Genomic DNA, 17,099 nt, shown 5'->3' with positions numbered 1-17,099 from the left:
GCAGCGATGGGACAAGATAGAGATATATATATATATACTGTATATATACAGTGAGGGAAAAAAGTATTTGATCCCCTGCTGATTTTGTATGTTTGCCCACTTACAAAGAAATGATCAGTCTACAATTTTAATAGTAGGTTTATTTGAACAGTGAGAGCCAGAATAACAACAAAAAAATCCAGAAAAACGCATGTCAAAAATGTTATAAAATGATTTGCATTTTAATGAGGTAAATAAGTATTTGACCCCCTCTGCAAAACATGACTTAGTACTTGGTGGCAAAACCCTTGTTGGCAATCACAGAGGTCAGACGTTTCTTGTAGTTGGCCACCAGGTTTGCACACATCTCAGGAGGGATTTTGTCCCATTCCTCTTTGCAGATCTTCTCCAAGTCATTAAGGTTTCGAGGCTGACGTTTGGGAACTCAAACCTTCAGCTCCCTCCACAGATTTTCTATGGGATTAAGGTCTGGAGACTGGCTAGGCCACTCCAGGACCTTAACATGCTTCTTCTTGAGCCACTCCTTTGTTGCCTTGGCTGTGTGTTTTGGCTCATTGTCATGCTGGAATACCCATCCACGACCCATTTTCAATGCCCTGGCTGAGGGAAGGAGGTTCTCACTCAAGATTTGACGGTACATGGCCCCGTCCATCGTCCCTTTGATGCGGTGAAGTTGTCCTGTCCCCTTAGCAGAAAAACACCCCCAAAGCATAATGTTTCCACCTCCATGTTTGATGGTGGAGATGGTGTTCTTGGGGTCATAGGCAGCATTCCTCCTCCTCCAAACACGGCGAGTTGAGTTGATGTCAAAGAGCTCCATTTTGGTCTCATCTGACTACAACACTTTCACCAGTTGTCCTCTGAGTCATTCAGATGTTCATTGGCAAACTTCAGATGTGCATGTATATGTGCTTTCTTGAGCAGGGGGACCTTGCGGGAGCTGCAGGATTTCAGTCCTTCACGACGTAGTGTGTTACCAATTGTTTTCTTGGTGACTATGATCCCAGCTGCCTTGAGATCATTGACAAGGTTCTCCCGTGTAGTTCTGGGCTGATTCCTCACCGTTCTCATGATCATTGCAACTCCACGAGGTGAGATCTTGCATGGAACCCCCGGCCGAGGGATATTGACAGTTCTTTTGTGCTTCTTCTATTTGCGAATAATCGCACCAACTGTTGTCACCTTCTCACCAAGCTGCTTGGCGATGGTCTTGTAGCCCATTCCAGCCTTGTGTAGGTCTACGATCTTGTCCATGACATCCTTGGAGAGCTCTTTGGTCTTGGCCATGGTGGAGAGTTTGGAATCTGATTGATTGATTGCTTCTGTGGACAGGTGTCTTTTTTACAGGTAACAAGCTGCGGTTAGGAGCACTCCCTTTAAGAGTGTGCTCCTAATCTCAGCTCGTTACCTGTATAAAAGACACCTGGGAGCCAGAAATCTTTCTGATTGAGAGGGGGTCAAATACTTATTTCCCTCATTAAAATACAAATCAATTTATAACATTTTTGACATGCGTTATTCTGGATATTTTTGTTGTTATTCTGTCTCTCACTGTTCAAATAAACCTACCATTAAAATTATAGACTGATCCTTTCTTTGTCAGTGGGAAAACATACAAAATCAGCAGGGGATCAAATACTTTTTCCCCCCACTGTGTATATATATATACTGTGTATATATATATACTGTGTATATATATATATATATATATATATATATATATATATATATATATATATATATATAATAGTGAAACATTTAAAAAGTTAAAATTTTTTGATAAAACTAGGCCTATACTAAATATATTCACGTCACCAAATAAATAGTTAAAACAAACAGTTTTGCAATGAAGGTCTGCAATAGGCTCAACAGCACTCTGTAGGGTAGCACCACCAGTTTCCGTCTTCCTCTGGGTACATTGACTTAAATACAAAACCAAGGAGGCTCATGGTTCCCCCCCTTCCATAGACTTACACAGCAATTATGACAACTTCTGGAGGACAACCTATCAGAGTTCTTGCAGCATGAACTGCAATGTTGTCCACCCAATCAAAGGATCAGAGAAGAAATCTAGTACTAAAAGCATAAGCTACAGCTAGCTAGGACTGCAGTGTATAAAATGTGGTGAATAGTTGACTCAAAGAGAGAGTTGAACAGTTTTGAACAAATTAATTTCTTTAAAAATGAAGGAAAGGCCAGAGAGAGAAAGAACTATAAATAGTTCTATAATTTTTTTTAAACTTTCACTTTCAGTTAACTAGCTAGTTTAGCCTACTAAAACACCCGGCACCAAACAGAGGGATACTATGTTAGCTAGCTGGCTATGGCTATCCAACACTTGAACTCTTCCAAGTCAAGGTAAGCTTTTGGTTTTATTAAATGGTTGCTACTGGGTGTAACTTCTTGCTGACTGTACACTGTACTGCATGATTGTAGCAGGTTTACTAACACGTTAGTTCTAGTAGCTATATTGACTATGACATTTCTAATGTTGTTAGCGAATATGGTGACAACGATGTAGGCTGTGTGTAGAGGTTAGCAGTTATGATAGGAAGGTTTGGCTTGGAACGTTTTTTTAGCCTGGACAGCTGATATGTTGTGCACTGAAATCCAGAAGCGAACGGAAAAGGTGGTCGGAGGAAAGCGTGTAGATGCGAGAAGGAATTATACAACAATCAAAATGTTCATGCTGTTTGTATGTGGCTGCTATGAAAGTGAACTGTGTTTGCGTGTGATCAAGGGTGTATTCATTTCCCCGATTCTGCTGAAAAACATTTCTTCAACAGAAGCAAACAGAACGAAACAGGGATAAACATACCTGAATTTGTCCAATAGAAACTCTCGTTTCCAACTGGTGGACTAGCGATTACACCCTATATCAGCTAGGTGCAGGCAAGAGTGTGCAAGGCGGTACTGAATGTGTCACTGTCACCTCGATTACTCACATTTTTCCCTCGACCTGTGCACCTACGTTGTAAACTTTCATTCGTAGGCTAGGTTTTAGCAACCTCATGATTGCTATTGGGAATATTTGAGAATCATGTAGTAGCCTAAACCGATCGATGTTACATTGAGCTGGGTGAATGGAATATGAATTACAGTCATCCAATATGCTGTAATAGAAATAAGGCCATGCTCATAAAAAAATGATTGGCCTCCCTCATCTGAAACATCAGCAACCACCACTGGTGAAATACTGCTTGTATAACACATAACACATTACATGACATGCTCATTCGCATTTTCTCAAGAGAGGCTGAAAGAAAGAAATCATATTTCTCCACTCCTGTTCCTGAGACTAAATTAACATTTGTTGTATAATTTTACTGCAAGAAATGCATAATTCTGCATGAGTTAATATTATATTTGTGAGAGGTTATTGGCCTACAGTCAGTGTCCATATTTCAGTTACTATTCCATATAAATTTAAATTAGGAATATTCTGTTTATTCATGGATACAGGAATACTCGTGAGCGGGATATCCAAGGTGCATGTAAACACTTTATCCAAGACTTTAAGCGGTGTATGCGCTATGAATACTGTGCACGTGGTCACTATTCTAATCCAGCACCACTAACACATCACTAAACTAATCAAAGGTTGAGCAATTGAGCCTGGGGATTAAATTAGAGTTGAGTTGGTGAAACTAGTGTGCTAGACTAGCACAAAAAAGGCGCACTTCTAGCATCCCTTGCCAGAGCCAAGCGCATGCGCGCACACAAAAACCCAATCTACATGCGTGACTCGTGAATTTCTCATATTCCCGCGCTCATCGCGGCAAACAAACGTAGCTAGCGTTAGCTCTTCTGATATCTATATATATATATATTATTATTATTATAATTGTTTTTACAAATGGCAACTGGACATACATCTATATGGACGTTGAAACGATTTGGACGTTTTTTGCCTGGGACCAAAGAAGACGGCGGTAATCCATGGAAGGTGACATGAAGTTGTCTAGTCGTGAATTTTGTCCAACGTCTGTGTTGTAGGAGATAACGCTAGCTAAAGTTAGCTATCTAATGCCACTTGCTAGCTAGGCTAACCAAACGTTGTTTAGAAATTTAGGCTAGTTTACTACATTAGCAAATAAAAGAGTTATAGGCCTACACTTTACATTAAGGTCATTGAATGAACTTGCCTCAGATGTGATGTGAATCATCCAGCTGTAGATGTTGAAAATGTGTCTTGAAACTTCTCTAGATGTTTGAGCCCAGTGAAAGCGCGGGTGAATTGGTGTTCACCATTGTGGAATCTGGTCACATGTTGGTGTCCCAAGGCCACGATCTTCTGGTAAGTGAGTTGAGGTCTAACTATATTATATGTCCTTTGATGTCAAAAACTCAAGTCATTCCTGGATGGATCTGGATCTAGTTTTTACTGTCTTTTATCTGGACTCGCACATTTCATGCATCCACATCTCTAGGCCAAATAACAATGTATCCAAATAAGATAAAATAAAAATAAAATATCCCCCAATATATTCAATAACTCATTATTATATACCAAATTATTGCCAAATGTACACTCCATAGACATATAATAACAGTTATTGTCCAACCTGTTGGCCTAATTACACTGACTGTACAAAACATTAGGAACACGTGCTCTTTCCATGACATACTTACCAAGTGAATCCAGTTGAAAGCTATGAACACTTATTGATGTCACATGTTAAATCCACTTCAATCATTGTAGATAAAGGGAAAGATGTAGGATTTTTAAGCCTTGAGACAATTGAGACATTGATTGTGTGTGTGTGCCATTCAGAGGGTGAATAGGCATGACAAAAGATTGCAGTGTCTTTGAATGGGTTATGGTAGTAGGTACCAGGTACACCAGTTTGAGTGTGGCAAGAACTGCAATGTTGCTGTGTTCTTCACGCTCAACAGTTTCCCGTGTGTATCAAGAATGGTCCACCACCCAAAGGACAGCCAGCCAATTTGACACAACTGTGGGAAGCATTGGAGTCAACATGGGCCAGCATCCCTGTGGATCGCTTTCAATACATTGCAGAAACCATGCCCCAAATAATTGAGGCTGTTCTGAGGGTAAAAGGGGGTGCAACTCAATTTTAGGAAGGTGTTAATAATGTTTTGTACACTCAGTTTTGTACACTTATTTTTATTATCAAATACTAACTCAGGCTTGTCTAAGCTTAGATCTCCATTATTTGGCTTATCGGCAGATGGCCTAGCTATGGATACAATTGTATGTTTTTGCAACAATGTTGGGAAATTACTTGATTCCAAGTCCTTAGAAATACAGGGAACAAGAACAAATACTGAACACCAGCTATGTTGCTGTACTTTTTTTATTTATTTTACTAGGCAAGTCAGTTAAGAACAAATTCTTATTTTCAATGACGGCCTTGTTCAGGGGCAGAACAACAGATTTTTACCTTGTCAGCTCAGGGATTCGATCTTGCAACCTTTCAGTTACAAGTCCAACACGCTAACCACTAGGCTACCTGCCGCATCTATTCTGTACACAGAATAGTGCCTGTGTTAGTGTGCAGTTTATCCTGTGTCTTCTCAAGGTTCACTGCTAGACTCTGTGTGCAGCTGAGAGACTCAGCAGGAATTGCTGTAGAAACACAATGGCCATAGCTGCACAATGCCACATCGAGTGCTGGATGGAAAGTGGCTACAGCCATCTTGTTGAGCCAGGGTGCCAGGCAAGGCTACATGCTTATTCAGGTCAGGACACAAAGTGCTCTCTGACAAAAGGGGATAGCGGTCATTGATAGATCGGCGCCCTTAATCGTAACGCTCTTGAGTATCTTTCAATAAAGGGAGATTTACAGTAGTTCACGGTGGCTGATGCCAGGGGAGTCCCAACTGAATGATGATGCCATATTAGGATGCACCATGGTGGAGGAGAGAGGGTTATCGAGTGTAATCATCCAGATTACTCCTGATTCTAAAATATGGTTTAATAGGGTCTTTCTCTCAGTATTTGGAGGAAGGATTGGATTGGGATTATAGAAAATGGAACCTCTCAACCTGACTAAGAAAACGATTGGCTATGCCTCACAGAATGACTTGAAGGCAAGTCTTGTTAAAATTATGTAATGTGATGCCTTCCTGATATGATAATTTTCAACTAAAAATACAAATTTGATGTAATCCCTTCAGAACATCTCAGCGGAGTAGGAAAATTGAAATCTGTTTTGAATCTGGAAGTACGGAGCTGAAGTGTAATGTTTTATGTAACAGAGCTGAGTAGAGTATCCATCCCTCCATTGTGCTGAAGTCCATTTGAAATGGAGAAACGTAACTTGCAGTATCTATATCACTAAGAAGGATATGTTGCTATGGTAAAATGTTATTCCAATTATCATTTCATAAAGCTAGCGTTTCCCAGTGCTCAGGCCAAGGTCCAACACATTTTCTATCATTAATAATGTGCAAAACGCAACTGCTGTCTCCTGTCAATACATCAGGTATTATTGACCTATATTTCGCTGGTACATTTCAACGCAAATTCCAATGCTGAAGAAACTACTAAACAGAATAGTGTTTAAATAGATTTGTACTTTAGTTGATGTTAAATAGTTATAAATTGTAAGGTGTCAGATGACATCTGAAAGTATTCAGTGTATTCAGGAAAGTGTAATTTTTCACTTGGTTAGAAAAGTGCTGATTCATACTAACTAAACTAACACCTATTTTTATTAATTGTATCCTAATCATGGAGAGATTTCTACTCAACAGACTTTAGTTGTGTTCGAATACCCATACTAACATACTGTATACTACATACTTAATGAGTATATACTACATACTATATACTATTAGTTCATTTTAGTATATTGTAAACAAACCGTATCATTTCAGTTCAGTGTACTAGAGCTTCGCCTGTCTACCTGAAGTTGATGCTGTTGCTATGCAACCTCTTGCTAGCTTGTTAGCATAGGAAATGACTAGCTAAACATTTTACGATTTCGGTTGTGTTCGTAAATTCAATCTGGAGTGCCAGTGTGTGCTCTGGGCGTTTGTAAATCCAAATTGTCAGATTGTCCGTTCATAAATTCGGAGCGTTCTGAGTGCACACTGGACACTCTGGCCGAGGAGTAGGGTTGATCCGAGCGTTCAATGGCAGTCAAGCACCCAAGCTAACGTTGGCTAGCTACTTCCAGACACAAATGAGACTGAGAGAACACCTCACTCTGACCATTTTACTTGCCCTAGCAGAGCTGGTTATGCTGTTTTCATGTTATCTAGAGCGTTGGTGACTGTAACTGCTGCTGGCAACAATTTATTTACGCTTTTTTTTTTGCCGACGTTTACTGACACTGGCCATATTCAACGGGTGTTGAGCATTCGTAAATTCATCAGTTATTCTGCGCGAGAGTGCTCTGAAATCGGAGTAGATAGCCAGAATGAACAATGTCCATACCACTTAGCTAAGAATTATGTAAATGTTCAAGTCAATAAACGTTGGGTAGTTAGTCAGATAGCAGATAGTTAATAATACTGCCTGGCAAGTACGATATATTTGTAGCCAACTAACGTTAGGTACAGTTGAAGTCAAGTTTACATACACTTAGGTTGGAGTCATTAAAACTAGTTTTTCAACCACTCCACAAATTTCTTGTTAACAAACTATAGTTTTGGCAAGTCGGTTAGGACATCTACTTTGTGCATGACACAAGTAATTTTTCCAACAATTGTTTACAGACAGATTATTTCACTTATAATTCACAATTCCAGTGGGTCAGAAGTTTACATACACTAAATTGACCGTGCCTTTAAACAGCTTAAAAAATTTCAGAATATGATGTCATGGCTTCAGAAGCTTCTGATAGGCTAATTGACATCATTTGAGTCAATTGGAGCTGTACCTGGGGATGTATTTCAAGGTCTACCTTCGAACTCAGTGCCTTTTTGCTTGACATCATGGGAAAATCAAAAGAAATCAGCCAAGACCTCAGGAACAAAATGGTAGACCTCCACAAGTCTGGTTCATCCTTGGGAGCAATTTCCCAAAATCCTGAAGGTACCACATTCATCTGTAAAAACAATAGTACGCAAGTATAAACACCATGAGACCACGCAGCCGTCATAACACTCTGGAAGGAAACGCTTTCTGTCTCCTAGAGATGAACGTACTTTGGTGTGAAAAGTGCAAATCAATCCCAGAACAACAGCAAAGGACCTTGTGAAGATGCTGGAGGAAACAGGTACAAAATAATCTATATCCACAGTAAAACGAGTCCTATATCGACATAACCTGAAAGGCCGCTCAGCAAGGAATGACCATCGTTATGTTTGGAGGAAAAAGGGGGAGGCTTGCAAGCCGAAGAACACCATCCCAACTGTGAAGCACGGGGGTGGCAGCATCATGTTGTTTGGGTGTTTTGTTGTAGGAGGGACTGGTGCACTTCACAAAATAGATGGCATCATGAGGTAGGAAAATTGTGGATATATTGAAGCAACATCTCAAGACATCAGGAAGATAAAGCTTGGTCACAAATGGGTCTTCCAAATGGACAATGACCCCAAACATATTTCCAAAGTTGTGGCAAAATGGCTTAAGGACAACAAAGTCAAGGTATTGGTGTGGCCATCACAAAGCCCTGACCTCAATCCTATAGAAAATTTGTGGGCAGAACGTAAAAAGTGTGTGCGAGCATAGAGGCCTACAAACTTGACTCAGTTACACCAGCTCTGTCAGGAGGAATGGGACACAATTCACCCAACTTATTGTGGGAAGCTTGTGGAAGGCTACCCAAAACGTTTGACTCAAGTCAAACAATTTAAAGGCAATGCTACCAAATACTAATTGAGTGTATGTTAACTTCTGACCCACTGGAATGACCCTCTGATCCAACAGGTCCCAGACGTGCTCAATGGGATTCAGATCTGGGCTCTTCACTGGCCATGGCAGAACACTGACATTCCTGTCTTGCAGGAAATCACACACAGAACAAGCAGTATGTCTGGTGACATTGTCATTCTGGAGGGCCATGTCAGGATGAGCCTGCAGGAAGGGTACCAAATGAGGATGGAGGATGTCTTCCCTGTAATGCACAGCGTTGAGATCGCCTGCAATGACAACAAGCTCAGTCCGATGATGCGACACACTGACCCAGACCATGACGGACCCTCCACTTCCACATTGATCCATGAATCCGACTATTTTATTACCTTTATTTAACTAGGCAAGTCAGTTAAGAACAAATTCTTACTTTCAATGACGGCCTAGGAACAGTGGGTTAACTGCCTTGTTCAGGGGCAGAACGACAGATTTGTACCTTGTCAGCTCAGGGATTCGAACATGCAACCTTTCGGTTACAAGTCCAACGCTCTAACCACTAGGCTACCCTGCCGCCCCTACCCTCACCCCTGGTGAGACAAAACCGCGACTTGTCAGTGAAGAGCACTTTTTGCCAGTCCTGTCTGGTCCAGCGACGGTGGGTTTGTGCCCGTAGGCGACGTTGTTGCTGGTGACGACCTGCCTTACAACAGGCTTACAAGCCCTCAGTCCAGCCTCTGTCAGCCTATTGTGGACAGTCTGAGCACTGATGGAGGGATTGTGCGTTCCTGGTGTAACTAGGGCAGTTGTTGTTGGCATCCTGTAACTGTCCCGCAGGTGTGATGTTCGGATGTACCGATCCTGTGCAGGTGTTATTACACGTGGTCTGCCACTGCGAAGACAATCAGCTGTGTGTCCTGTCTCCCTGTAGCGCTGTCTTAGGCTTCTCACAGAACGGACATTGCAATTTATTGCCCTGGCCACATCTGCAGTCTTCATGCCTCCTTGCTGAATGCCTAAGGCACGTTCACGCAGATGAGCAGGGACCCTGGGCATCTTTCTTTTGGTGTTTTTCAGAGTCAGTAGAAAGGTCTCTTTAGTGTCCTAAGTTTTCATAACTGTGACCTTAATTGCGTACCGTCTATTAGGGGTTAGTGTCTTAACAACCGTTCCACAGGTGCATGTTCATTAATTGTTTATGGTTCATTGAACAAGCATGGGAAACAGTGTTTAAACCCTTTACAATGAAGATCTGTGAAGTTATTTGGATTTTTACAAATTATCGTTGAAAGACCGAGTCCTGAGAAAGGGACATTTCTTTTTTTGCTGATTTTATATACTCAATTCACGTCACAAATAGTACGGTTAGTATGAGTATTCGAACACACCTTATGACTCGATCAAAACGAATATTTAGTACAACAACATTCAGCCTCCAACAGCTGTTTGTTTGAGATGGAAGTTATCTTTCCAAAGACATACTGATGGCATGATGCTGATCACAGGGTCTGGATGGGTTTCTGAGTCAACAGAGCCCCCTGCAGGCGTGTTATGTCATTTCAGATAATTTGAGATTGCTCCTGCTAACCAAAAGTAGAGCTGTGATTGCTGCATGCTCCGTCTGATACTAATTGACTTTTATGTCTCATTGAAGACATGAGGATTAGCTATGTGCCCTATCCATTATGACTTTGATTTTACTACTGACTTTTGACTGTTTGTTTACAAATGTTAGTCTGTCTGATTGTTGTGATCCCGCATTTTTCAGGATGGGTTTTCCTTACTTGATGCTCCAAGCTTCCTCAAGGTTCAACAGAAGTCAGATACCCTGCTGTTCCGTCTGACTGTTAAGGTGGGTTGCGAAAGTTATATTCTTGGAGATATGTCATATATAGATTGTAAAGCCTTTATTTGCTTTAAGAAACAACACCAATTTTTAAATAGTAGCTAGCTAGAGTATACAAGAGTCTACATACCAATTTGTATTATTATTCTAGCACCTAGTTTTATATGAAACTTCGGCTAATGTTGACTACAAGGCAACACCGGAATTTTTGTCGGTAATTTCCTCATTTTTTGTATAGTGGCAGCTTTATTTACCGTAGCCAGATTTCACACTGACATGAGTGTGGCAGACCTGATGTTTGGCAGGGGTGGCTGTGTTGAGACAACAGTGTAATTGGTCATTAAATGGCCTGATTTAAGGGGATCTGAGGCCTGACACGATGCATTTTAACAGTCTTGGAACAACTAGCTGGCTGTGAGCGGTGCTTTGGTTGCCCATGTTCTGCCAAGGGCCTGGCTTGTGAGTGATATGTAGGCTAAATAAGTGGTCTATATAAGTGCCACTGATGAATTGTAAGTGGCGTGTCAAGCTTGTAGTCTGCTGGTCAAGATTGTCTCAGTAGCGTCGAAGAGGAGATATAGGCTAGCTCTCAAACGAAACAATGCTGTGTATGTGCAGGGGGAGAGCCGTCTGATCAGGATGCAGTTCAGCGGCAGCAGGGCTGAGGCCCTGGAGCAGTGTAGCAGTGCAGTACTCAGACTGAAGGAGTACCTGCCTGTCACCACACAGGGGGGCCCCCCACCACCACCACTCAGCTGCCCCCCAACACCCAATCAACCCCCTACCAAGACCACTGCACAGGATCAACAGGTACTTAATAACACATACACACTGAAAACATGTAGCTACGTATTGCATCATGAAAGTGTATTTTGGAACATCTGAATTGGAACAGCTCCTGCAATACATTAACTAATTGAAATGAGTGCATTGCATGTTTGTTTTTTTCACCTTTGCTGCTGTTCTTATTTTAAGAATGTTATTCTTCATAATATATGAAGCAAACTATAGTTGTCACTAAAGTTGCTGTTGTTACAGTAAGAATCACCCACTAGATGGTGCTATTTACAGGCATGAAAACAATATAGCTTGTTTAATACTGAACGGCCCTGGAACCAACTAGGTTAATATGTATATTATGTATGAAATAATGACAATGTGCGATATGTTAATCCTTAACCTCCCCACACAGAAGGGGGAGAAATTAAACCAACAATAAACACCATCACATTTGAAAAGCTCTGTTAGGATGAATGGGCCATGATGACTGAGGGAAATCATTCAATAAAGAATAAAGCTATGATGCAGCTTAACCTCCCTTGGTGTGTTGCCATGTAAAGTCCTGTGGCATTAGTAACATCTCTTTTAACCTTGTCATCAGGCGGGTGCTGGGGAGGCTATGGCTACTGAACCGGAGGTCGTCCAGGGCTCTTTATCCATCAAACGTCTTACCCAGGTAGGTTGGTACTGACGCAACACAGTGATTAGATAGATGACTGATGAATGCTGAGGGTGATGATTCATATAATGATCACTTGATGGAGTTTGACAATCACGCAAGGTGAATAAATAGTAGCTATTTAACATTACTGCTCTCACCCACTGAGCTTGAATGTAACATACACTTCATGGGGTTGTAGTTATTCCCCACCACTACTGAAGTGTAAAGTAGGCCAATGAAATAATGAACACCTCACTGACTTGGGAGATTATAGTTAGCCAATATCATGGCTTTACTTGTATACAAACAAATGAACCGGTCCCTGGTCTATTTTTTTCTCAGCACTTCCTGGGCGAGCATGGTCTGTCCTTGCCCCTGGCGTACCGCCACGGTGCTCTGTCCCGTGGGGAGCTGGAGCCCTTTGTCCGCCTGTGTCTTTTGGACCCCAGCTTCCCTGCCTTGGTGGAGGAGGTGGAGGGGGAGCTGAGGAGAGTGCTCCAGGACTGAGGAGCTGGAGCTCATCAACACAAACAGCCAGAGAGAGACAGGTCAACTCACTACACACGGTACACATGTGGGTGGGAGGTGGGTTGTGGAAGAGTTGGGGGTTGGGTTCTTCATGCTGCTGATTGTGTAAATGTGTGCTGGAACATAGTGATCATTGTGTTGTAGGAGGATATTTAAACCGGCACAAATGTTGCAGTTTCTAGAAAGGATTTTCGAGGCAAAGAAACAAAATGTATTTTGGAGCCTTTTATTTTCAAAAATGTATTGGTCTCGTATGTTATTGGTCTGATGTTTTATTGTGGCTAGAGATACCGTAGCTCCTTCCATTCCCATCCTAATGTCGTTCCATTTGCACTGCAATACACATGGATACACTGTATTTATAGGACAGGAGTCATGCAGCTACAGCAGTGCATTTTGCTATACCAGCTTCCAAGTGATCGCCACAATATTAAAGCTTCACTGAGAAAAACAAACTACCCCCAATATATCTATATATGAATACATATTGCATAGTATAATAGCCATGCTGTACAATTTCAGAAAAATAAAAATGAATGAATTAAGTTGGGAAATATAAAATGTATTTTTTTCTTTACATACAGTATTTGCTATTGTTTGAACACTCGAACCTCAACATATACAAGACATCCTAAGTTACTCTGAAAAATAAACACTTAATTGTCATTTTATTTATAACTAGATAGATATATAGTAGTCATTTTCAAGTAAATACTGCCAGACATTGAATCCCTTGCATCACATTTTCACTATAATGGCTGTTAAGAGTGGACTTTCCTTTCACTAAATCAAACATAGTTTAATGACAATGAATCACCTGTACAAAGTTATTTAAGAATATAACAGTATTTTTCAGTTCAGGACAATTTCATAAAAAAACATAATTCCTTTGGATGCAAAATAGCCACACAGACATGAGGGAAAACAACAAAGTCTATTCTGGGCATCCTATTGCGTAATAATTTGCATGCGTTTTACATGATATGTAATACAAAAAGGATCACCTCTGGTTGGAGGACATGATAAAATGAATAAAAGCGACATCAAACGGCACACAAAAAAAGATGTGCACACCTTTCGTGATGGAATTAGTCATCTCTCCGTCCAGGACTGTTCATGTAAGACTGAATAAGGCATGCTTAAGACAGCCATCTTGTTCTTTTCTGCCAGTGTTACGCTGTTATTGTTTTTTTCTCATAAGAGAGAGACGAGATATGCTTCATTAAAAATTGCCTGGAGCTCCCTCCTCAGATACCTTCGTGTGGTCAAGATATGCAGTTAGTCATCTGTTAATGAAAATCAGGGAGGAGGAAGGAATTAGTATAACCTGTGCACATTATCACATTCCTACAGTATATCACTTAGTTCCCTGTTGACTTCTATATGCCTCAGATTCCTTTTTCTAAAGGCCAGAATACTCACTGCAACGAGTAGCTTCTCATTTTCTAAAGGCCAGAATACTCACTTCAACGAGTAGCTTCTCATTTTCTAAAGGCCGGAATACTCACTTCAACGAGTAGCTTCTCATTTTGTAAAGGCCGGAATACTCACTTCAACGAGTAGCTTCTCATTTCGTAAAGGCCGGAATACTCACTTCAACGAGTAGCTTCTCATTTCGTATTCCTCTGGCGCACGTTTTTGTCTTTGTGGTTGTTTGTCGAATTTGTTTTCCTAGTGAAGAAATACCAAGAGTTTAGTCAGTTCCAGGGGGAAATTATATGTACACTACCGTTCAAAAGTTTGGGGTCACTTAGAAATGTCCTTGTTTTTGAAACGTTGTGTTAGCTAATCCAAGTTAATAATTTTAAAAGGCTATTTAATCATTAGAAAACCCTTTTGCAATTATGTTAGCACAGCTGAAAACTGTTGTGCTAATTAAACAAGCAATAAAACTGTCCTTCTTTAGACTTGTTGAATATGTGGAGCATCAACATTTGTGGGTTTGATTACAGGCTCAAAATGTCCAGAAACAAATAACTTTCAGAAACTTGTCAGTCTATTCTTGTTCTGAGAAATGAAGGCTATTCCATGGGAGAAATTGCCAAGAAACTGAAGATCTCATGCAACGCTATGTACTACTCCCTTCACAGAACAGCGCAAACAGAAATTGTTGTAAAACAGAAATACTTTATTTACATAAGTTTTCAAACCCTTTGCTATGAGTCTCGAAATTGAGCTCAGGTGCATCCTGTTTCCATTGATCATCCTTGATGTTTCTACAACTTGATTGGAGTCCACCTGTGGTAAATTAAATTGATTGGACATGATTTGGAAAGGTACACATCTGTCTATATAAGATCCCACAGTGCATGTCAGAGCAAAAACCAAGCCATGAGGTCGAAGGAATTGTCCTTAGAGCTCAGAGACAGGATTGTGTCGGCACAGATTTGGGAAGGGTTAAAAAAAAAAAAAAAAGCATTGAAGGTCCCCAACAACACAGTGGCCTCCATCATTCTTAAATGGAAGACGTTTGGAATCATCAAGACTTCCTAGCGCTGGCCACTAGGCCAAACTGGGCAATCGGGGGAGAAGGGCCTTGGTCAGGGAGGTGACCAAGAACCCGATGTTCCTCCGCGGAGATGGGAGAACCTTCCAGAAGGACAGCCATGTCTGCAGCACTCCAACAATCAGGCCTTTATGGTAGAGTGGCCAGATGGAAGCCACTCCTCAGTAAAATGCACGACAGCCCGCTTGGTGTTTGCCAAGAGGCACCTAAAGGACTGACCATGAGAAACAAAATTCTCTGGTCTGATGTTAGATTGAACTCTTTGGCCTGAATGCCAAGCGTCACGTCTGGAGGAAACCTGGCACCATCCCTACGGTGATGTGGGTATGTTTTTCAGCGGCAGAGACTGGGAGACTAGTCAGGATCGAGGGAAAGATGAACGGAGCAAAGTACAGAGAGATCCTTGATGAAAACCTGCTCAGGATCTCAGACTGGGGGCAAAGGTTCACCTTCCAACAATACAACGACCCTAAGCACACAGCCAAGACAACACAGGAGTGGCTTCAGGACAAGTCTCTGAATATCCTTGAGTGGCCCAGACTTGAACCCGATAGAACATCTCTGTAGAGACCTAAACATAGCTGTGCAGCAACGCTCCCCATCCAACCTGACAGAGCTTGAGAGGATCTGCAGAGAAGAATGGGAGAAACTCCCCAAATACAGGTGTGCCAAGCTTGTAGCGTCATACCCAAGAAGACTCAAGGCTGTAATCGCTGCCACAATGTACTGAGTAAAGGGTCTGAATACCTATGTAAATGTGAAATTTCAATTGTTTTCTTGTTATACATTTGCAAAAATGTATAAAAAGCAGTTTTTGCTTCGTCATTATTGGGTATTGTGTGTAGATCAATTTTAGAATAAGGCTGTAATGTAGCAAAATGTGGAAAAAGTCAAGGGGTCTGAATACTTTCCGAATGTACTGAATGAATATTTTTTTTTATTGTAGTCTCGAGAGAACAGAATATTTATTATACTTACGTTGGTGCGGCTGGCTCATCATCTTCGTCACGAGGGGAGAGAAGAGGGGAAAGAGCACAAAAACAATGGAATATTAGACAACATGGTGTCCAACACACTGCTCCCATATTTTCTTTCAAATGTTGATGCTGACATCTTAACTGTAATTAAATATCAAATGGATTCAATTAAATGAATGTTACATGACTAGCAGTTTAAAAGTTAGTCACGTCACATCACGTCAGTGTGAAGTATTGCAAATTTGCAACTGATGTTAACATTTTCAATGTTGCGGTTTTCTTCGAGTTCCCTTGTGGATCCCGCGGTATGGGTCTTTTGCATGGGTTGTTCCCAAGTTCCAGTTGTCATTACAGAATACCGAAGTTATAGGAATAAAGTGAACTTTTTGAAGTCTCCAGGTCTGCATTTTTAATTTTACAGTCTGACAATAAAAGCTCTGAGTTGTGAAAGCAGGCTTTCCGTGTACTTGAATGAGCAAAAAAATATGTTTTAGTAGAATAACGTTTTTAGTGTAGAGTTGAATTACACAGCAGCATGCGGTGTCAGTGGACATCATCGCACATTAGTGATTAGCTAGTTAGTACAGATAACCACTCTTTCAAGGTGCCACAGTGGCATGTTTTGACCACACATGAGAAAGAATGGGTCAGTATAGTATGAATGGAGAGTGAAAGTGTGTTCAGTAGCATGCAACCAGAGATCTGGGGCACGTATTCATAAACCATTTCAGAGTAGAAGTGCTGATGTAGGATCAGTTGAGCCTTTTAGATCATAATCCGTAAGATTATATAGAGAGGGGGACCTGATTCTAGATCAGCACTAAACTATGAGACGCTTTATGAATACGGGCCCAGAAAGCAGCAGCATGCCATTGGCAGTTAAATGGGGGTATGGTGGTCACAATGTGAGATGGGACAGCATGGCTGCCTGTGAGACAGTCTTGGGGACAGAGGGGGCACATCTGTTTGTGCGTGCCCAATCCCCACCTTTTTCCACCCTTACACTACCATCTGAGTTCACTTACAACTAGCCCCTG

At 41.2% G+C, this 17,099-nt stretch overlaps 2 protein-coding genes across 4 annotated transcripts in view; one reads left to right on the top strand and one right to left on the bottom strand.

Moving 5' to 3' along the window:
- The first annotated feature begins 3,768 nt into the window (after positions 1–3,768).
- rec114 (REC114 meiotic recombination protein) lies at positions 3,769–13,124 on the top strand. Its single transcript, XM_014126756.3, has 6 exons — positions 3,769–3,946; positions 4,208–4,297; positions 10,533–10,616; positions 11,229–11,420; positions 11,992–12,066; positions 12,394–13,124. Exons 1-6 carry the CDS (start codon positions 3,857–3,859, stop codon positions 12,556–12,558), a joined length of 696 nt encoding a protein of 231 aa, XP_013982231.1. The 5' UTR covers positions 3,769–3,856; the 3' UTR covers positions 12,559–13,124.
- Positions 12,790–17,099, bottom strand: part of nptn (neuroplastin) — a 37,972-nt gene continuing 33,662 nt past the window's right edge. For 2 of the 3 annotated variants that reach the window (XM_014126628.3, NM_001140571.1), the window contains 3 exon segments: positions 16,064–16,085; positions 14,174–14,250; positions 12,790–13,865 (listed from right to left, as the gene is read on the bottom strand). In XM_014126628.3, coding sequence (XP_013982103.1) covers positions 14,190–14,250; positions 16,064–16,085 — 83 coding nt within the window. In that variant the 3' untranslated portion in view covers positions 12,790–13,865; positions 14,174–14,189. 3 annotated transcript variants of the gene reach the window in all.

Source organism: Salmo salar, chromosome 11 (assembly GCF_965601325.2).
Source record: "Salmo salar chromosome 11, fSalSal1, whole genome shotgun sequence".
In the NCBI taxonomy this organism is placed as follows: domain Eukaryota; kingdom Metazoa; phylum Chordata; class Actinopteri; order Salmoniformes; family Salmonidae; genus Salmo; species Salmo salar.
The sequence above is the reverse complement of the archived record's forward strand: the minus strand, read 5'-3'. Positions and strand labels throughout refer to the sequence as shown.

What these genes read in the sequence shown, in the direction of transcription:
- rec114 (XM_014126756.3), top strand. Translation starts at nt 3,857, where the DNA reads ATGGCAACTGGACATACATCTATATGGACGTTGAAACGATTTGGACGT. An exon ending in ACGGCGGTAATCCATGGAAG is followed by an intron (nt 3,947 to 4,207) that starts GTGACATGAAGT and finishes AAACTTCTCTAG; the next exon opens with ATGTTTGAGCCCAGTGAAAG. An exon ending in CCCAAGGCCACGATCTTCTG is followed by an intron (nt 4,298 to 10,532) that starts GTAAGTGAGTTG and finishes CGCATTTTTCAG; the next exon opens with GATGGGTTTTCCTTACTTGA.